Genomic DNA, 21,204 nt, shown 5'->3' with positions numbered 1-21,204 from the left:
GCCTTCGGTTTCACTGCCCTCACTGGGTACAATTCGCCAGGGTGCGATGCAAAGTTCAGCGACCCTCTGTGAGCGGTGTTGAGCTCCTAATGTGCGTGAGATGAGCATCAGGTCTGCACAAATGAGTTTATTTGTACTTCTTTTCTGTTTTGTAATTCTTCCATTTCTTGCAGTATCAATACAAGATGAAGCTTCCACCCGTGGCTCCCTGCAGTACAGCCCAACGTGTTCTGCTCAGCCTGTAGGATGTGACTCTTCCATATTATTTCCTTCAGCTGCATGCTGGGCTGCCTGTCAAAAAAAAATCAGTATTTAAGCTCATGTTCCACATCAAAGCCATTGCCAGATGTGGTGCCAATAATATTCCTTTGAATTTAATGTAACACATTGAATAGCATGGTGGATGATGCTATTTTGAGATCCCCATGTTTGGGGAAGCAATATCTAAGTGAAACATTGTGCAGATATTTTGCTAGGAAATAAGCAAAGGAAAGCTGTTTGGAAGTTGTGCCCAGTGTATAATTCAGCTCAGATTTGTGGTCCACAGGTTTCTTGCATTTCTGCTCATGATCTCATTTCCACTAGGCATTGTTTCTTTAGGTCCTAGGATAGGTGTAATGCCTCCCTGCATGGGGAACAGGAAGGGATGAAATCAGAAGCCTGTTATCAGTCTTCTGAAAGCTGTGTCAGAAATTCAGGTCTCCTAAAGCCTGCTGTGTGGGTTGGATATCATGCCAGTTCAGTTCCCCAAAAGCAGCTGGGTCAAAAATAAAGATAAGGGCTTTGGGTTGGGCTGAAACTTCATGAGCAGCTGTGACCAAACAGCAGTGATTCTGCAACACAAAGCACCTGGAAAGGCTGATGTCCTTCACACTGGTGCACTGAGCAAAGGTGAGCAGGGAGTTTATACTGTTTTCTTCATGAGCATATTCACTTATGGCAAAAAAACCCAAAACAAAACGGGGTTTTATTTGCTTTGTCATAAACCTGAGTTGCTATTTAGTGTTGGTTTTGCTTTATAAACTGTAAGGAAGAGAATGCTGAGAAAAGTTTAGTACCATCTGCCTCAGAGTGAGCAAACCCTCATAGGATTTCACGGGACCCTGGAACAAGAAGTTGTGATGTGCTGTCATCTCTCTGTGCAGTTTTACAGTTCTGTGAGGACTTTAAGGGTAAGCTTTACTTCTCTTTAACTTCTTCCTGATGGTCAGCTTCTCCACCTCTCAGGAGATCACCCCAAGTACTTTCCTTTGCACACTGCTGAGTAAAAGCTGCACTTCTTAATAGCGAAAAAAAAAAGTGGATGTAGGAACTCAGTATCCAGAGTCCTGTCTGAGATTTGCTCCACTGTCATTCACAGACAGAAAGTGAATAGTAGGCTGTGTTTGTAAGGAGGTGATGGACACCTGTGGGATGTCCACATGTGCACGTGTTTGGTAGGTCTGTGCCCCTTGCCTCTGTGGAAGGCAGTTTCCAGGAGGCAGAGGGGAAAAGCCTGTCCTGCAGAGCACTGCTCAGTGCTGCTCGCTGCCCCAGGCGCTGGCTCATGCCTGCCAGAAAAACAGGGGGTGCAAGCCAGTTAGTTTTGAACAAAACAAAGTTATGCAATATCGTTTAGTTCTGACATGTTCCCAATATGCAGCAAATGAAGAACTCACTAAATACAGTATATCTCTGGCCATATCATTTGAATATAACTTGTTTCCATGACAACCTCTGCTTAACAGCTTGGCTGATATGAAATCATTCCTAGATGGGGGAGCTTTTGCCAAAAGCATTTGGATTCAACTCTTTAATATCATGCTTTAGGTTTTAAAAAAAATGTTTATTTAAGCCTTTGGAAGCAAATATCAAATCAAATCCCTTCATCCTCACCTCTGCTTTGGCTTCCACTTGATCAGTTTATCTTCCTGAGAAGCAATCAGAAGCAGCTCCTGCATTACTTAATATGCTTCTGAAGGCACAGGCAGTGTTTCAAGAGCCAGTGGTAATCATGACAGCAGCCTTTGGTACAGGAATCACATTTCATGGCTGTTGGCTCTGTATGCCAGCAGGGCACCAGCAGCAGCTGGGCACAGCAGCCAGGGCTTGTGCTCCAGCCAGCAATCAAGGCCAGGGAGGTTTATGCTGCAGCAGGCTCTTTGAAAAAGAGGATCAGCAGCTAGACAGAGGTCTTTCTCAACATCTCACTAAGTTCCTTTTTTATCAGGAGAACCAAATAAGCAAAAGCTGGTTATCAGCTTGATGTTCTCGAAGGTGTCATACCTACTGCCTTGGAAATAGCTTGGAATGCTTCCAACATGGCAGTGCAACATGACTGCTCAGATGGTGCTTGTTCTCTTCCTCGCTTGCAGGTGCTAAACAGTGTTAAAACATAGCTAAAATAAGCTTAATGCTTTCCTAATATTTCTCATGTATGCAAGCACTGTAGTTGCCACAGTGATGTTATACAACTGCCAAGTGGAAGGATGGTCCTGAATGCTTTAAGAGGCTGTCTGCCCCTTCCAGCCTCTGCTGCTTGCATTGCAGGAGTCCTCTGCTCTAGCTGGAAGCAGGAGCTGTGAGAAAAGCCACCCAAGCAGGCAGATAATGCCTTGAGCAAGTGTTGCTGCCAGGCTTAGGGATGATAAGGGCAAGGCTTTAAATGTCAAAACCATGGAAGGAGTTACAGTGTTTTTTTCCAGCTGCAATGCGCCTGCTTCAGTGCTAGTCAGCTCCATGCCAAACTGCTTGGGCACTTATAGCAAACAAGTACTTAAACTAGGTGCAGGAAAGCAGTGCTAAGAGCGTGCAGAATGGACCTGAACTGTATCTCTCACTCTACCTCACTTGTTTGTTTTCTTTCTTCCCAAACCACCTTGGCAGTGCTTGACTGGGAAAATTCAGCTGTTACCAGTCTGCAATCAGCTGAGCTGACCTACCTGCTGCCTCCTCCTCTTAGCCACCCAGTTCTGCTGTGTAAGAACTTTTCTTTTTCTTTTTCGACCTTTTGCAGAGGTGAGCTGTGGTCACCCCATCTTTGCACAGCTTTGGAGCACGGAGTTGCATGCTGACACAGTTTGTGTGTGGCAAATCTGCTGGGGAAGGTATGGAGGCACAGGAGATGGCATCAGCAGGGTTTCTTTAAAAGTGAACATTCTGGGTATGCGGTAAATATCAATGAAACGCATTGTTAATTAAAGCCTATAAATCTCTCTCTCAAAGTGCTAGCAATTTCCTGGGACTCCTAATCTCTGAATTGGTTTTGTTCAGTGCAAGGAGGCTGAGCAGGATCAGGACGTTGCTCTCACCTTCGTTTCTCCTTGTGAGATCCCCCTCAGGAGATGTGTTCTTGCCTCTGTGTCACGACTTCTTAGAAATCTCTGTAGGTGTAGGATGTATGTGCTAATTCAATGCATCCTGTGATTGCTCTTCCTCCCAAACCAGATTAATTTACTGTTATCTGAGATTCCCATGACAAAACTTCTGCCCCTGCGAAGCCTGCTATTTACTGCTGTAAACAAGAAGTAAATGGAGGTTTACATGTCTCATTTGGCATGATGACACAGGCTGTGCTGCCTGCTATTTGCTCTGTGTTGGAAGTGTGGGGGTTGTGCTTTGATATTGTTCCTTACAGCTCAGGTTGTTTGCAACAAAATCATTTGTTTTCAGCCTCAGCTGTAATATTCTGGAGGATGAGCAGCTCTCTGGTGATGGGATCTGGAGGCTTTCACTGAAGCGTGTTTGTCCCATCAGAGGTGGCTTCAAAGGGATTTAGTACTTGTAATGTGTGCTGCTGGCTCTGGCCTTAGTTCCAGAGGGGCTGTGCAGCACAGTAGAAAATGAACACTTCATTGGCAGCTTCAGCAGAGGGGCAATAAAAACATCACATGTGTGAGGGCTGTTGGTGGCCCAGAGAGAGTGGCGCCCCTTTAGGTCACAGCAAATCGGTTCTCTCCTACTTACTTCTCCATCTCTGCTGATCAAACCCAGGCTGCTGTGCCCAGATACAGTCATCTATTGCAGTGCTTTGCTCAGGTTTAACATCTTGGATGGCTCACCGTTGGAACAGAGAGCTTGCTCAGGGTGGGCGCACCAATGAATTTCAGACTTCGAGCTCACCCAGTCATTATCTTGCCTTCTATTTAAAGAGCAGTAAATTAAATTGCAGGAGATGGTGCAACTGGTTTTCCAGACCTTATTTAATTTAGCTGAGCAGTTAACATTTTCCATCTGCACAACATAATCATTAACTTTTTTTTTTGTTGTTTCTTCACTGTCACTGTGCAGATTGCTTTTCACGGGCAATCTCTGCCCTGACTGCCACATTTCATTTCTTTGCAGGAGCGCAGCTCCATTGATTCTTCTTTTAGGAAGGAGCACGTATAAAATTATTCATCCTACTAACGGTTCTTGCAAAGAATCCTATGTGATTCATGGTCTTTGATCCTGCTATCGCTTATGTGGGTGTTTAACTTTACTACAGTCCCACTGGGGAGAATCTTAATTTAAGAAAACAGTATTACAAAAATAATGTGAGCCTTTTAAGCACATGCTGGATGATGAGAAATACCTCCCTTTAAACAAGCGTGCAAATTAAACAGGTGGTAGAGAAGATGAGAAGAAACGAATTAACCCCTTCAGGTCTGGAAAGCTGTGCCAGGGGAGGGCGGGGGCCGCGGGCTCACGAAGCGTCCCGACAGCCATACGATTGGGTTCGGGCGATGCCGTGCGGAGCAGCCGGGGGTTGGACTCGGCCATCCCCGGTCCCCACCCCGCGCCCTCCCCCGTCCCGCCCCATCCCCCGGGGGCGGTGCTGCGGGCCGGCGGGCGGGACATGGAGCTGAGCGCCCCGGGCCCGGAGGCGCCGCGACCACCGGGAGGCGATGAGGAGGGGGCCGAAGCTCCGGGGCTGCCGCTGCACTCGGCGTGGACCTTCTGGCTCGATAAGTGAGCGGGGCGGGGCGGCTGGGGGGAAATCGCTGCTCCTTCTGGCTCGGCGGTGGGACAGCGGGAGTCGGGTCGTGTGCTGAGTATAGGAAAACTTCTGGTGTAACGGGCCGCGTTGCGGGGCTGTATTTCACGCAGCCACTCGACGAGCCGCTTCTGTTGTCCTTCGACAGCCGCACGTCGGTGCGGACGATCTCCACGCCGCAGTTTTAGCCGTGACGCCGCTCGGGGCAGCGGCCGTAGGGCCGTAACCCTTCGTGCCGGGCCCGGGATCCTACGGGTGGGAAGAGAGCAGTTATGAGGGTGAGCGAAAACGCGTTATCACAGCGCTGTGCCTCCGTGCGTACCGCACTTCGTGTGCCTGAACTTTTATCTCCCATCTCCAGCGGTCACAGGGAGCTTCCCCGTGCTGCATATAAGCACTGGAAACCGAAACAGAAAGCTTGAATCCTGCCCTATTTATTTACCTTGCTTTGCTGTGCGTCTGTCGTCTTGTTATTAATCTTCTGTGTTCCTCCGTTTTCTGTTTCTGGTGTTTCTTCTCTCCCCTTGCTCAAGAGCACTCTTCTGCTCTGAAGGCCTTTCCTCACTCCGCAAGGCTCTGCTCCTCCAGGTTGTATCTCTTAAACACGGTGACAAAGAAATGGAGCAGGTTCATTGCAGGGCAGTTGGACTGGATGACCTTTAAAGGTCCCTTTCAACTCAAACATCTCTGTGGGTGGCGTGGAACCGCTGGAAGCGTGCAGGTGATCTCAGGTCCTGCAAATCAAGTCTTACAAGTAACCCCAGCAGTTATTTCTGACCTCCTGATTTGGTTGCAGGTAGGGTCAGGGTCTAAGCTGTGCTTTCAGTTTGGTTACTCTTAAACACTGCTGTGTGCTGCTGAAGCTGCTGTGCAGGTGTGCTGTGTCCACGAGCCAGGTAGGGAGGAGCAGCCCAGCTGTACAACCACTGCTGGAAGTTAAAGGCCACTTCAAGTTACTGAGGTGTATCGTGATTTACTTTTTTTTCCTTATGTCTTGATTCTGCTATATTTTAGAGTCTTAGAATTCATGATCTTACTTTATCCTTCATTCTGATCCCTTCTAAGTACATTTAATTAGGCAGTGTTGTTCTTCTTTATCTTATTAAATCATATAATATATTAAGAAAGTGGTACCAGCGCTCTGCATGTCTTCAGTCATACATACACACAACACTGAGTTGTGTTTGCCACCAAGAGTAAGAGAATGATGGCGGGGAACAGGGATGAGAACAAAACAGAAGAGGTGTTCCATGCATTAAAATAAATACCTAAGGCATTTAAAAGCACACATGAGATATCTTTTATTGCATGGCCAAGAACTGCAGTGTGAGGAAGTTGCTGTGTCGCTATGGGCTCTGTAATGTTGTTGGTGCACCTGCTGATGAGGTGTTGCTTGGGCTCATACAGGATGAACACACCACAGAGTACAGCTGGGTGTTGTTGCTGTGCCTCAGTAACACCTGGTATGGAGCAGTGCTGTTAGCTAGGAGATGGTATTGATTTTGACTGCAGCTGTGTGTTAATCCTGGTATTTGGGCTGACATGCAGGATGAAGTGACACTGGAGGGTAAATACAAGTTGGGAGGGGTATGTAGAGATGTGTATCGTTCTGTTATACTCTAGTGTGGGAGATCCATGGCATGTGTTTCAACACCACCAATGTGTGTCTTTTTATTAAGTCACACTTAAAATATATACCCAAGAAGCAGCACTTCCTATAGCAGCTAGTGATACGAGCGATTCACCTGGGCTCAGCGGCCTCACTTTTATTACAGCTTCCCTGGTGCAGCTCCTGCCTCAGTAGTGAATGGCTTTCTTTATCTGATCCACATCAGCACTGCTTCTCTAAGTGCCATGGCACAAGTGTAGCGTGTGGGGGCTGTGATCCCGTGCCCAGGTTTGTTGCTGTTATCTCACACACATCGTGGGAGATTTGCATTTCCTGTAAGCGCAGAGCCTTCCTTGGTGTGTGTCTAAAATACTAAATCTGGTAATGCTCTTTGTCATAGAATCATAGATTCATTAAGGTTGGAAAAGACCTCTAAGAGCATCCAGTCCAACCATCCATCCATCACCAATATTGTCTGCTAACTGCGTCCCTTTGCACCACATCTGTCCTTGCCTTAAACACCTGCACGGATGGCAACTGCACCACCTCCCTGGGAACTGACCACTCTTTTGGAGAAGGGGCTGTGTGGAAATACTCATAGGCAGACATGAGACAGAGAAGCTGGCTTTTTTTTTTCCTTCTGTGGGAAGAAATGAGATTTCCATCTTAAATTGTTGAAGTGCTTCAAGGTCAAGATCTGCAGGTTCCCGAGCTCATACTGGCATGATGTCTCCATAGCGCTTTGCATGCAGTGCTCTTGTGACGTTGGAGGCCTGGGCAGTGTCAGCAGGGTTTGCAGATGCCTTTGGTGTCACACTAGGAAGCAGATTCCTGCTGGTGGCTTGTCACAGCGAGGGATTGGTGTGGGGCTCTGCCTTTTAAATGAAAGGTTGTTTTCCTGATTTTTGCAGTACTGTGGGTTGCTTGATATATATGCACACACACTGAACAGTGTGATTATGCCTCACAAAATGTAATAATGTAAAAGCGAGGATTAGAAATCTGGTCATTATATTCGTATTGGACAGTGTATTCAATGTGAAGATTGCACAAGTGGGAATTGAAGTGAAATGGCAAAAGGCTCCGATGTCATGGATAACAGGACAGGCTGGCAACCTGAAACCATCCCTTAATGGGAGCTGGGGTTGTACATCTGTGTAAATATATAGATGGTGAAACTGATTTTGTTTTTTCGATGTGTATGTTTGGCTGTGATGCAGATAGCCTGCTTGGTTCAGTGTGCCCTTAAATGTTTACAGCTATGCTAGGTAAGTCCTTCCCTGCTGAAATAAGAAGGTACCAGAGCTGCTACCTGCCTGCTTTTTCCCATGGAAAGCTGCAGGTTTTGGCAGCAGCAGCTCTTGTCCAACACGTGTGTGCTCGCAGGGATGGAGAGGATGTACATCCTTACAAAAAGGCACCTTTGGAAGATCAGAGTGCATCTGAGCTGCCAGCTTTGCTGGCATGCCGCTTCCAGCCGGTAGCAGAATACCAGCACCCTTCTTTACAAATCAGTGCCACCAGAAATGGAACAGAGCTCACACAAGAGCCCACTGTAGAAGCCTCAATTCTAGATAAACTGTCCAAGATGCACTCCTGCCAGTGGCAGTGTGTGTGTGCACAGCGGTGCAGCTTGCACTGCAGGGCTCTGACCCAACTGCTTTTCTTCTCGCTTTGCTCCAGCAGTGCTTTTGTTTCTGTTGTAACTTTTGTGTAACTTTCAGGTGAAAAATATGCTAAGAAGTGTTATCAAATGTAAAGTAATGTTTATAAACTGGAGGAAAGAGTAAACATTTGCGGTTAAATGTATCCTTATATACTGCTTTTTCTCTCCCCAGGTTGTACTGATGAGATCCATACAAATGTCATTTAGTAGATAAATTCTGATAACCGAGCCGTTTCCATAATAATTGGGAATTGTTATAACTGAGCACATCAAATATTTGAAACTAAGCTGAATAATTTCCCTTTTTCCCTATAGCAAAATCCTATTTATCTAGAATCATCTATTTCATCTATTAAAGCTCATGAGTAGGTGGCTTACAATGAAAAATGATGGTTAATATTATAAAAATGTTCAACCCAGTAAATGCATTTTGACAGGCTTTGATGGCTTGAAATCAGTCTTTGTCTGCATGCAGAATGGATTGCTGGATTTATTTAGTTGCCACAGCATGTTTTTGAGCTTATGCTTTGTAAGTAAATATTTTGCTTATTTGTAGCAAAGCCATTGGGGCTGAAATACTGACAGTGGTGTCTCCAGAAGTGCTCAGTGGCTTTTAAGGCTCTGGCGAGAGGCAGGGATTGATTCCCACTGGGAAACAAAGGGCAGTGTGAGCACGTCTGAAAACAACTCCTATCCTTGGTTCTGTGCAGGGAAACAGAAGAGCCACAGTTCAGCAGTAAGCATTAACATCAGCACAACCACCTGGAGGTTTATTCATGGGTAAAACAATGGAATTTATCTTTGGGTCTCTTGTTCTTTATTCTTGAAGCTGGCAGCAGGGCTCAGTTTGGGTGGTTATTCCTGTTTCCATGCTCCGCTTTGACCAAACAGCCCTATGAGATGTGGGACGGTGGGTCTGAGCTGCTTGAGCAACCCTGAAGTAGCTTTGAAATGTCAGCCCCAAATATTCAGAAGGTGCAGGAGAGTGTTGGGAGCCATAGGGCACAGAGTGGGCAGGTAGGAGAGCTGCTGGATATTCCCTGGGCAGGCTTTCCGTGGGGAATCCAGATGGCAACTCCAGTGGGCCACCAACCCATTAATGCCCATCTCCAGCTGAGCTTTCTGTGTCCAGCTGCTGCTCCTGGCACGGCTGGCTGGGCCGTTCCTTCCTGCTCATAGCTATTTGCAGTGCTTGTTGAGTTCAATTCAAAACTAATTGTCCACAGTGGCAGTAATTGGAAGTTCAGTATGGATGTACCAGCTGAATTCTGTTGTTGATAGCAGTAAAATTATCCAAAGTGGAAAAACTCCGTAATAACCTGCAAATACTGACCCTTAGATGAAGCTTCCTATCTTGTGTATGGAGCCCTTCAGCAAAGGCCTGACCACCTGACTGTTCCTCGCTTAGGAATAGAAATAAATGAACAGTCCATGACCTTAACTTCCAAAACCAATAACTTGATGTCAGGTGGGTTTTTTTTTTTTTTTCAGCTGATAGTTCTTCAGCATCACAATGAACCACCTTCTGGCCTGGGAGTGGAATATTCTGTTTCTCATTTGTAGCTGAGCTTGAAAGTGGCATTAAATAGCTACACGGCTACTGCAATTACACGGATAACCTTTGAAAGCTGTCGTTACGGAGCAGATAATCTGTTTTTAAGAGAGCAGCCCTTACCACAGCAGCACCTGAGAGCAGCATCAGTGTGAGCTCATGGAGAGAAAAGATGCTGCAGAATGGTTGGGTTGGAAGGGGCCTTAAAGATCATCTAGTTCCAACCCCTTGCCTGTATCCCATCCAGTGTGGGCTTGGGCACCTCAGTGGGACACACAGCTTCACTGGGCCGTTGTACTGCACAGCCACCCCCAGGCAGTGGAGCTCTGAGGTCTGCAGGCTGGTAGTAAGACATGGGTCATTTCTTGGTCAGCGGTGTGAGACATAAAGGAGCAAAGTTAGCTTGGATTTTGCCCACTTATGGACAATGATATGTGCTTCTGTAGTTCATGAGCCACACAGATTTCTCTCCCTTTTCCCTCTCCTCCCTTCCCTTTCTCTTCCCTCTCTCTCTTTCCTTTTCCTCTTTTCTTTTCCCTCCCCCTTTTCCTCTTTTTATTTTTTTTTCCAGTTAAGCTCACAGCAGGAATTCACAACGTCAGGCTGTGTTTTTGCCACTCCCATCACTCAGCCTCGCACCCGGTGCTTCTCAGCGCGCTGCCCCTTGCAGGACGAGTCGCTCTGGCTCCTTCCCCCGCCCCGTGCCGACCCCTCAGCGGCGGTGCTGGCCGGGACGCGCTGCCACACACCGCCACCTGGCGGCGGGAGGGGGCAGCGCCGCGACCGCAGCGAACACTGGCGGCGCTGCCTGAGGTTCGGAGCGGGGAGGACGGCCGGGCACGTGGGAAGCGGGTCGGGTTTGCGCTAATTGCAATTACTCAGAAGTTTGCTGGGAGACGAGATGCTCGAATTGGACAGCTTTGTTTTTCTTTTTTTCTTCCCTCAAGGTCCCTTCCTGGTACCACAGCAGCAGAATGCGCCTCAAACCTGAAGAAGATTTACAGAGTACAAACAGTGCAGGTGAGGTACTGGAATTGCGTGCTGCAAACATGAAACGTAAGGTGTGAAGTTACCCGAACGCCCATCTGGGTGAGGCACACTTGGCTTTGCTTCCCCGTGGTGGGAGATGCACCTCGTGGCTGTGTGTGGTGTCCTTTGGTCTGAATTGCCCTTGGCTTTGCCAACCAGAAGAGGGGATGGAGGGACCTGGTGTGAGCAGACATGCCCCCTCTGCCATTTCCAGTTCCCACTGGTGCCCGTGCTGCACTGTTACACTTGGTGATTTCCAGTGTGTTTTCTGTCTTTTCTCAAAGTTTGAATGCAGAAAATCATTGCACAAAGGCACAGTATTACGGCCCGTGCTCATTTTTCTCTCTGTGCTTGAGCATGAATTTTTCTGATACTTCCATCAAGCTGTCTTGCATTAAAGTGCTCTTACATCACATCAAGTACTCACAGCAATGAGGAATTCTGCGTGTGTGTCATCTGTTGGTGCCAATCAGTGGGCATCTCTTGCAAGTAAATCAGGTTTCTCTTTTAATACCAGTGTTAGTGTGAAATTCAGAGGATTAGTCTTTGTCTTACCATGGTGCTCAGTTGGTGAAGCCTCTGAAGTCATGCTGATGGCAGTGAAGTAGGGATGGTTTCCATTGGGTTTCCTTGTCAGTGACTCTCAGCCCTGCGCCGTGTGTGATGTTGTCTCCAGCAGCAGCCCTGGGAGACAGCCTGCGTGTAGGAGGTGCTGGGTGAGGATGTCTACGGCTGGCTCAGGGCATGGAGGCTGTTTGCAGGCCCAGGGTTTGGGACCAGGAGTGCAGGGAGGCAGCAGGGCAGTGTGGGAGGGAAACTGGAGTGACTTTTCCTTCTTTGCTAGTGAGGGCAATGGCTTTTAGAGAGAAGAGCCAAGGGCTGTGGGATTTTACCATATAGCGTTGCAGTCTTTGTTTCTGAAGTTGTGCTAATGATTAAATAGTAGATGAACTAATACTTAAATAGTTGCACTAATGCTCAGTGTTACATCTCTGCGTGTTGGTGCAACACAAGTGTTTAAAGGCCTTTCTTCCTCCCAACTGCTGGATAAAGAAGAAAGGGAATTGGGATCTCTTTACTCTTCCCTCCCTGTTGCTCACTGCTGCTGTTAGTGCCTTTTATCCACCCAAGTGCATCACTGCTTCTACTTTTTTTCAGCAGAAAAGTTAGAAAGTGAGCTGGTGGGTCCTGGTCCTTTCATTCTCCCCCATTCCTGCACTAATGCATGCATCTCAGATTCATGGTCTCATGAAACCTTTTCTTGTGAATCTAGGCAGAGAATTTGGATTATAGTTAGGCACTTGGCTCAGCAGAATTATTGCTTGGTTTTGTTTATTTGTTGTAGTTGAGGCTGATTCCAGTGAAGTTTTGGATGAGTCCTAATTGATGCAAAGTGGAGAGTTTTTACATAAAATACATTTAAGTATGTACTTCTAGTATGTTTAAAAAGTTTCCAGTGCTGGTTTGTTCTGACACAACTCAGCATAACTCTGATTTTGATATTTTTTTCTCTCTATTCCTACAGACTTTGGCTCTAAAGCATATGAAGCAAATTAAATAAACATAACAAATATTTGCCACACGCTGGGGCACAGTCATTCGGAGTTACTGATAGATGTTTGGTAGATTTTAGGATGTCATTGGTATCCTTCTTTCTACCTCCACCTTAAGCAGGATTGGATCTTCCCCACCCTCCCCTGTAAGCTGCAATCAGTTGACTTTGGAGCATCTTCTTGTTGTATAGAAGGCTCTTTGGCAGTAGGGTGCACAATTGTTTTAGAGAAAATGACCCCAGAAGTAAATTTGCACTGAATCCATTCTCTTAATGCAATTAGTATTTCTGTGTGTTTGCTCGATGAAGGATTTCTGGAGTGTCTACAACAACATCCCTCCCGTGACGAGTTTGCCCCTGAGATGCAGTTACCACCTGATGCGTGGAGAAAGACGGCCCCTGTGGTGAGTGCTGCCCTGTGGTGCTTCTGGGAATGGGCAGGGAGAAACCGAGCGTGGAGAGAGGGGGGGCATGGGCAGGAGGAGGGCTGTGTTTCTGCTGCCAGCCAGTGCCACAGTGTGAGAGCCACAAGGAGTGTTCTGGGCTCGTGTCGAGCTCAAAAGAGAATCTTACTTAAAAACGCAGGCTGGAATTTGATTGTCTGCTTTGGAACGTAAAGGTCAGAAAGAAATTAAATTGTGAATTAACAATTAAGAAATTAAAATGTGGCTTTGAAATCCAGTTTGGGAATACAAACAGCATTACTTGTGTCTGAAATGCTCTGTTGCTTTTTTCTCTTTGCACTGATGCTGGTTTAATCATGATGCAAATGACTGCATCCTTAACTGCTCTTCACCTGTACAAAAGCAGAGTGTGCATAAAGATGTGCATATGAGCTTAGGTTAAAAATAATTTAAGGCATCATGAAGTGATGCACTGCAGCAAATTCCCACTTGACTGTGGGACAGTAATGAAGTAATGTATGAATCACTGATGTTTTCCTTTTGGAAATTGAGTTTAGCATGCCTTCTTCCTGATCCAGTTCCTTCACATCTTAATTAGCTGAGCCATTTACTGAAGAGACTTGATCTCTTGGACATCATTTGCACCAGATTGTGATTGGATTAAGGTTTCCTAACCAGATCATAGTCTCAATAACTGGATGTTGAGTTTACTCTGGGAGGTTTCTGGCCTACCCTGTGTTAAAAGGAAATGCTTTCCTAAAGGGAAATGCATGTGAAGATCAGCGTTAGTTTTCTAACAATATTGTGACTGAGCAGAATAGCTGAGTTGATTTATAGAGAGATGATGGTGTGTGTAGAAGCCCTTGTATGCAGTACTTGGGAACTCTGGAAGGGTGAGTGAGAACACTTTTGGTTTTCTTCTAGTTTTAGTTTTGGTTTGATTAGACAAGTAAAATGCAGAGTCCTTTCTTGATGGCACTGCATCTGTGTTAAGGCAGTGCAAGTACAGGTGCTGCATTTTGGGAAGGGATTGCAGGAGGTCGGTGCCATCAGCAGCCCAAACAAGCTTCAGGATGGTTTTTTTTTTTCGTTTTTTTGTAAGAATAGGGAAATTAATTTCTGGTTGTCACAAAGCTGAAATGAAGTGTGCTCGTTTGTTGTGGTTTTGTTGTTGTGTTTGTTTGTTTGTTTAAATTAAACTGGGTAAACTGGAGAGTAATAAGCTGCTTCTGTGAAAATATGCCTGAGTTTTTCCAAAATAAAAGGTTACCATAGTAAGACATGAAATTGCTTTGTGGCTTGTTCCCATGCAGTGTTCAGCCACTTCAAAGCCTGTCTGTAGCCAGGGAAAACGTATATATTTTCCAACACACAAACCTGAGGAGAGAGATTAGGTGTTGAGAGATGCAGTTCATACGAACAATGAAAGAATTATATCTGATGTCAGAAGTCATAACTTGAGTCATGCTACCCAGAGTCGGTAATTGCGTTTCAAAAGGGAATTTTCCAGGCAAATTAACCCCCAGACATAGGTTTATCTAGATGTGCATTTCAGTGCTTATTTTACTGATCTGTTTCCCATAACTAGGGAAGAGGAAAGCAATGCCAAAGGAGGTATATGGAAAATGAAGGTCGCTAAAGAAAGTACGGTATGTAATACTTTATTTAGAAATATTTAATAAGGGGTTTCTTTTAGTTCCATGCAAAGTAGCTGTTGTAAAACTTTCTAGGTTTGACATTACCTAAAGTAACAAGCAAACACCATCTAAGTCTACAATGCTTTGCTTTAAGATAGTGAGGGAAAGTTTCTTTTCAGATGATTCAGTATTTTGCACTTTCAGTCACATTTGTTGATGTATTACAAATCAAATGAAAGCTGCAGCATTCTGTTGCATTTCCATTTGGCAAACGCCATATTTCTAACCAACTGTATCCACAAGACTTGGTTTGCCTGCAGGCACTCAAAATATACAAACATCTCTTTCTGATTATAGCCAGAACCTCAACAATGCTCTCAAGACTCCACACACCATTCAGCACAAGTGCCAGAGTTTCACTGAGCATCAAATGCTCCCAAACTATCTGACTCAATAGGAGTGTTGTGCTTGGCACTGCCTGTGCCCACCCTGTATGGGGGTGAGGAGCACTGTGCTTTGCTGTGCCCAATGAGGACTAATGTTCTCAGGGGATGGTGGGTCTCATCCAGTGTCTCCCACTGGTAGGAAAGGATCTTGCTCAGTCTCTTTTCCCAGTCCCTCCTGTGATGGCCCTGCTGCTGATCAGGCTGTTTGTGACGTCATATAAAGTATTTGTGCTTTTTTGTAATATGATTGTGTAGCCAGGGGAGTTTTTTGTTAAGTGTATGGGAGTAAAGAAGAAGAGTGGTGTCCCCTGTGCGAGAGTTGGTTGTCTGTCACTGTGCACCTCTTGTGAAACTGCAGTTTGAGTTTTCTTTCTGAAATTTGGAAACACGGAAGATGAGATCTGTTCAGACACGTTGTTGTTCTCTCCCTGCTGAAACAAGTGGCTGTGTGCTGGGTGTTGTGCCCCTATCAAATGCGTGCTGAGTGACTTTCCTGCAACCTGTCATGAAGGGAAGGTCTGAGCTGTTCACGTGTTATTTGTGTGCGAGTGGGGGCTGGGTCAGACCTTCCAACAGTGAACATGAAGTGTGAGAAAAATGTGACAGCCTTGAGGAAGGCATTAGATGCTGAAAGATGGTACTTGAAACTTCAGCCAAAAGCTAATTGGTTTTGCCTGTGAGCTTTCTTTCGTATGTGAATTGCAGCTTTCTTCCCTCCAGTCCCAAGTGATCACAAAAGAGTCTGAAATGTTATTTTCTTTATTGTAATCCAAGGTGTGAAGATGGTCAGAGGTGATAAATGGTTTTGGGAGCTGCATTGCCGGGTGGTGAATTTAGGGAGCTCAGAGAAGCCGCGTGTTTCAGAGGCTGAATGATCACCACTTCTTGAGATGGGGATGCTTTCTGATATCTCAAATGATAAATACCCCCACTTGCCCCTGAGAGGTTTAATTGAAAGAGAACTTTACTCAATTTCTATTACTTTTGTAAATAGCATGAATAATAACCCATGCCCATTTCTCCATTTTTGGCTCTGTGCTTCCAACCATCACAAACCCCCACAGCATCTCTTTGGCCAAGCAGAACTATCTTGTACAGCCCTCATTGGAAAAGCTGATATGCTTGAGCAAAACTTGGTGAGGGTGGGAGGGAAAGGCAGTTTTTTTGAGGAAATCAGTCTTTCTAGTGGTATGACTGACAAAATACTGACACTGAAAAGTTGTTGCATGTGTACAATGCTTCTGTATGCTGGTTCTTAATACAGAAACTAATACTTTTTAGATCCTCATAAGCCTGATCCTGCAACTGCTTGCTACTGGATGAGGTGCTTCCTACCCATGAGGCCATTAGGACAACTCAGTAGTGAGCACTGTGCCTGGTAACGAGAGTGCATAGTCATTCCACATTCATGTCTGGGCTGGTCACTGGCAAGGACGTCGCCTCACATGCTGTCCCACCTCTAGAGCATCAGCTGTCCCATAGCCTGGCTGTATGTTATATAGGATGAGATGATAACGAGTTACAGAAATGTGCAGCCCTGTGTGTTCCCAAAGATGGTATAGCAGTGCTTGGAAACTCCTTAAAGCAGTTTATTGGTTTGTTGTCTTCATAGCTGCTTGCTTTTTGCTTTAACCTCGGTGTGTTTAAGTTGCTGTTTCTTTTTAATAGCACCAAAACTCAAGTTATCTCAAACAGCAGAAAAGGCATTCTTTTAAGGCAGCATGCACTGTGGCGATGCAGTCAAATACAGAGGTTGATATATTCTTTATATACATATATATATTCTGTCACTCAGAATGCTCATCTTGGAGCGTATTACTGTATGCGTTGGTCCAGAGGCATTCCAAGTTTTGTATGGGCTTTGACTTGGGTGATAACAAATGTCAAAAGGAGATAAGACTGTAACTGATCTAACAGAGCCAAAGAAAACTGCAGATAGCTGCTCCCCTTATTTGAAATCCCTAGTGAGCATTCGTACTGTTGAAAGACAGGCTTATTTCATAGGCAGGGCAAATCAGATGGGATGCTTAAATATACATCTATTTCATTTACTGGTAGGGTTTTTCTGGCACTTCTCTTAGCACAGACAGTGATTCCTTTCCACAGAAACAAACCATCACAATTAAAGCCTTAGGGTCTTTTCTCATGGGAAATTCTTGGGAGACTTCAATGTGCAGTGAGACATGGACATAGTGAAGGTAAATTTATAGTTTAAATATTAAACATTTTTTTTTTTCTAAAATATATTTTTATCAGTTTTTATTTTCAAGGTCTGAATTCTTGTTCCAGCTGTATTGAAGAAATTATGTAACACAATGTGTACTTGCTACAAACATTCTTTTTGGTCTGGACAACCTCATAATGAGAACTCACTCAAAACTGAGCTAAGAAAGGGAACTTTTAAATTGAGATAGCAGGGCAAAAGTAACTACTGCTACTTCTTCTTCTTAGGCAGCAGTTTGGAAAGAGCTCCTGTTAGCAACTGTTGGAGAGCAGTTCACAGACTGCTGTGCTGCAGGTAACTTGTGATTGCTGCTGCTGTGTCCATATGGTTACCAGGAGGAGGAGGACGAGGCATTCTGGTGTTGCAGCATGGAGCTGCCTCTGGTCCCCAGCTCACCAGCCTGTGTTCCTGGGAGGACGGCAGGTTATCAGGGTTGTAAACATCTCTTAGCCAGCATTTAAATGGTTGGTATTAAATTCTACAGTGCCACAGTTCTGGAACCCCAAATTATGTTTGTGTACCACAGTACTGTCAGAGTTGGAAGAAGCCAAGTTGGATAGATGCCCCTGTTAGCCCTGGTGGGCTCTTGATTCCTGTGTAGGCAAGGATAGAAGTGATATTAAAGGTGAATGATTTTATGGCACTTCATTAAAGCCACTATGAGGTACATTTACATAGTACAACAGTTTCTATAAATGCAGTGTTTGTTTCCTTCTGTTAACTGTTCTGTCTGGTTTGAGCATTGGTATTCTCTTCTTTGGGGACTGCTCCTTCATTGCTTCAGTTTGTTCAACTTGTGGGCACTTTCACAGTACATAAGTATTGAATTAGACATGTCTCATTTAAAGTAGTTTTTAATGATGCTTCCTGTGCTCTGCAGATGATGAAGTCATAGGGGTGAGCATCAGCGTTCGTGACCGTGAAGATGTTGTACAAATCTGGAATGGGGATGCCTCCTTAGCAAGTGAAGCAAAAGTGTTAGAAAAGATACATAAACTTCTGCCTCACACCTCTTTCAGAGCCGTGTTCTACAAACGTGAGTATTTTCTACTGGCTGATCTCCACCTTTGTTAGAGAGACAAGGTGCTGGTGGGGTGTTTCCATGGGAATAACCTCACTAGTTCCTCATCAGCTGTTTGGAAATGCAACATCTCTCATTGCACTGAAATTATAACTTTGGGAATTGAAGGGATCTCTTTCTTTAGGCTCTATTTAAACATGTATTTAAGTAGTGCATTCCCAAAGATTGCTCAGCACACTGCATCTTCCTAGGCTGCTTGGGCATCTTTGTCTTCTGTTCATCTTTTCAACTTCTTGGCAGAACTGATGTTTTTTGTACATCTTTCCCCTTCTCTCTCCCCCAGCACACAGAGAGCACCATGCCTTTGAAGGCCGACGTGGGAGGCATTAAATGCAGCCTTACATTTGTCACTTGCACTGTGGTGAGGTGTCTGAGTGAGAAGGACAGCAGGAGGCCTTGCAGAAACATAACATGTCATGGTCCTCTTGAATTTTATGCTTCTCATTGGGCTCTTGCTACTGAAAATGAGGAAACACAGTTGCCCTGACTGCTAAATGTGCCATTCATGACTTTTTGCTTAGTTGTGATTTTAATTCATTGGGTTTTTTTTCTTTAAAAAGTTATTTGGCCACTATTTTTTTCAATCAGATCGTTTGATTCCTATGAGGATACAACACTTTGGATTTTTCTGAACTGTTTGTAGTTAAATGCAAACATGCACAAATGTTGGGTGCTGCTTTTTTGAGATGGAGGAATACTGCCTGGGTGAAATGTGTTTCAGTTTTCCTTTTGAGACATTCCTATCATATGAAGATCTACTCCCTGTCTTTGTCCCGGGAGATGAAGGAGTTGCATGGCATTATCCTAGCGGGCTCTTGCACTGACAACAGCACACATCCTGCAAAAGTAAATAGCAAAGTGTTCACTGAATGGGCAGCTGAAGAGATGCATTTATATGGTCTGACCCCGGGTGAGATGATGTTGAATGTTTAAAGTGTGGTGACTCCCAAAGAACCCTGGTTCAGGCTAGGATTTAGAGATTTTGCAGTAAGAAACCCTGTGAACCCCCCACCTCCAATTTATTTCAGAAGGGATGGTGCTTATAATCTTTTCAGCTTATGATCTTTCTCTGTACATTCATGACAGAAGTCACAAATTCTTTCTAACCCATTTGCCTAACCTGATTCATCCCTCATGCTTCTGGAGATGTTAGGCCTGCACCTGTAGAGGCTCAGATCAGAAGTGCTGTTTGCTTTGGTGCAAAGGAAGAAATTCTGTCACTCGTACTTCCAAGCTGTCATGGCTCCCCAGGTCACCTATTTTCTTTAATTTACAGGAAACAAATGGATTTTGTTTTGTGGCATGAATGTGAATATTAACTGCTTTAATCTGTAAATGTTTGTATTAATTGAGGTGCTGGTTTGCTTTACTGTTCTACCAAAGATTAATTTATCTCCTTGTGCAAGAAGAAGCCATAAGATAGAGAAGGATTTGCACTCTGCTCAGCATTGCTTTGTGGGTAAGAGTTCTTGTTTGGCAGCTGGTCCAATGGCACTGATCTCCACATGTTTGGTGTATGAAGAAGCAGCCATTAGAATCAAATGTAGCAATAAGAATTACACATAGGAGAGGTTGGTTGTTTTTTATTATTATTATTATTATTTTTTACAACTTTGTATTTATGAATTCAAACTGTGCAGTTAGCGAGCATTATTAATTAAACAAAACTTTGAAAATCCAATGTCTTGCTTCTGCGGTTGCTTTCTGAATCATCATAGAAGCCTGGGTTGAAAAGGACCACAAAGCTTATCTAATTCCAACCCCCTGCTGTGTGCAGGGTCTCCAGCCACCAGACCAGGCTGCCCAGAGCCACATCCAGCCTGACCTTGAATGCCTCCAGGGATGGGGCATCCACAGCCTCCTTGGGCAGCCTGTTCCAATGTGTCTCCACCCTAAAAATTGCATTTCTGGGATGAAGTGTTCCTGCTCCGTGGCCTCGGTGACGCCTGGCAGTGTCATGGGTTAGTTATTACCTTACTCATCTCACTGAAGGGAAGGATTTTTCTAGCTGTCTTGCCTACTCTTTCTTTAAGAAAGATCTCTGCTCGAATATTGGATAGGTGGTGATTTTATTTTAGCCATGATATGGAAGAGCTGTCTGTTCACCACCAAAGGATACCTTGCAAGCTTGTCAAGTTTTCCTTATTCATTTTCCTTATTCAGTGTCCCTATTGTAGTATTAAAATTAAATTACGGTTTGGGGTTTTTAATTTGTTTTGTGGATTTTTTTTTTCCTGGGCATCTTAAAACTCTGATGATGCTAATTAATACCTGGTTTGATGAGTGATGACTAAAATTCTCCAAGTATGCCACAATCTGAAACTGAGCTTGGATCAAAATGTGCAATACAAGCTTTCAGGTACCAGACAAATGGCATTTTGGAGTTTAGCAAGCACTGCATTTAAAAGCCATGCAGAATATGTGCAGCCCCCTCCTCCCTTGCTGTGAACACCCACCTCTGTGCTGCTCATCTCCCCAGGCTGTGGCACAGCTGTGCCCTCAGGGATTAGCTGGGAATGCCACTTAGTGGGGATGAAGGGCCGCCTTCTGGGCCAGGCTAATTAGCAGGATTCTGCTCTGCTAATTAAATGGCAGTTTGTTGAACATAGCTTATTTGATGAAATGTTAAGAGTTGCCTGCTAAGAGTTAGCAGGCAAGGATAGGCAATGCTGCCTCAAGAGCCCATACCCAAGCAGTTGCTTCTGGCCATAGGGCTTTGTTCTTTCATTCTCCAGCAGGCGTGTGACTCAGGCAGCTTGGGTTTGCTGCTGTTTTTATTTTTTATTTATTTATTTTCTGTTGTGCAGCGTGCCTTAGGGATGCTGCTGACTGTGGAGGAATGCATCAAAGCATCTTCAGTCTAAAGCCACTTTGTGCTATGGGTCTTGCTGGGTCCTCTGTGGGCCTTTATTGCAGCCTGGCAGGCTCAGGGCAGGATGACATGCTCTCGTCAGTAGTAATTAATCAACTCAGTACTTGAGAACACAAAGCTCTGCAGGGCAGGAGGGGCTTAGACAGTGCCTTGCTGTAGCCAGGTAATGGCACAGAGA

At 44.9% G+C, this 21,204-nt stretch overlaps 1 protein-coding gene across 3 annotated transcripts; it reads left to right on the top strand.

Annotated features, from left to right (window-relative positions):
• Window positions 1–800: 800 nt before the first annotated feature.
• EIF4E3 (eukaryotic translation initiation factor 4E family member 3) lies at window positions 801–19,835 on the top strand. Of its 3 annotated transcripts, XM_048957532.1 has the most exons (9): window positions 801–891; window positions 1,031–1,172; window positions 10,353–10,594; window positions 10,729–10,801; window positions 12,672–12,766; window positions 14,355–14,415; window positions 17,301–17,367; window positions 17,954–18,109; window positions 18,438–19,835. In XM_048957532.1, exons 2-9 carry the CDS (start codon window positions 1,122–1,124, stop codon window positions 18,482–18,484), a joined length of 792 nt encoding a protein of 263 aa, XP_048813489.1. In that variant the 5' UTR covers window positions 801–891; window positions 1,031–1,121; the 3' UTR covers window positions 18,485–19,835. The 3 variants fall into 3 exon arrangements, with proteins under 3 accessions (XP_048813489.1, XP_048813490.1, XP_048813488.1); XM_048957533.1 differs by lacking the exons at window positions 801–891; window positions 1,031–1,172; window positions 10,353–10,594 and adding an exon at window positions 4,783–4,929; XM_048957531.1 differs by lacking the exons at window positions 801–891; window positions 1,031–1,172 and having other exon boundaries at window positions 5,248–10,594.
• Window positions 19,836–21,204: the final 1,369 nt, after the last annotated feature.

This window comes from Lagopus muta, chromosome 11, assembly GCF_023343835.1.
Source record: "Lagopus muta isolate bLagMut1 chromosome 11, bLagMut1 primary, whole genome shotgun sequence".
Taxonomy (NCBI): Eukaryota; Metazoa; Chordata; class Aves; order Galliformes; family Phasianidae; genus Lagopus; species Lagopus muta.
This window is presented reverse-complemented; position numbering and strand designations above follow the sequence as displayed.

Coding starts and splice junctions, on each gene's coding strand:
- EIF4E3 (XM_048957531.1), top strand. CDS start 10,209: ATGATATGTGCTTCTGTAGTTCATGAGCCACACAGATTTCTCTCCCTT. Junction 14,416..17,300: donor AGGTCGCTAAAGAAAGTACG/GTATGTAATACT, acceptor TCTTCTTCTTAG/GCAGCAGTTTGGAAAGAGCT. Junction 18,110..18,437: donor CAGAGCCGTGTTCTACAAAC/GTGAGTATTTTC, acceptor TCTCTCCCCCAG/CACACAGAGAGCACCATGCC.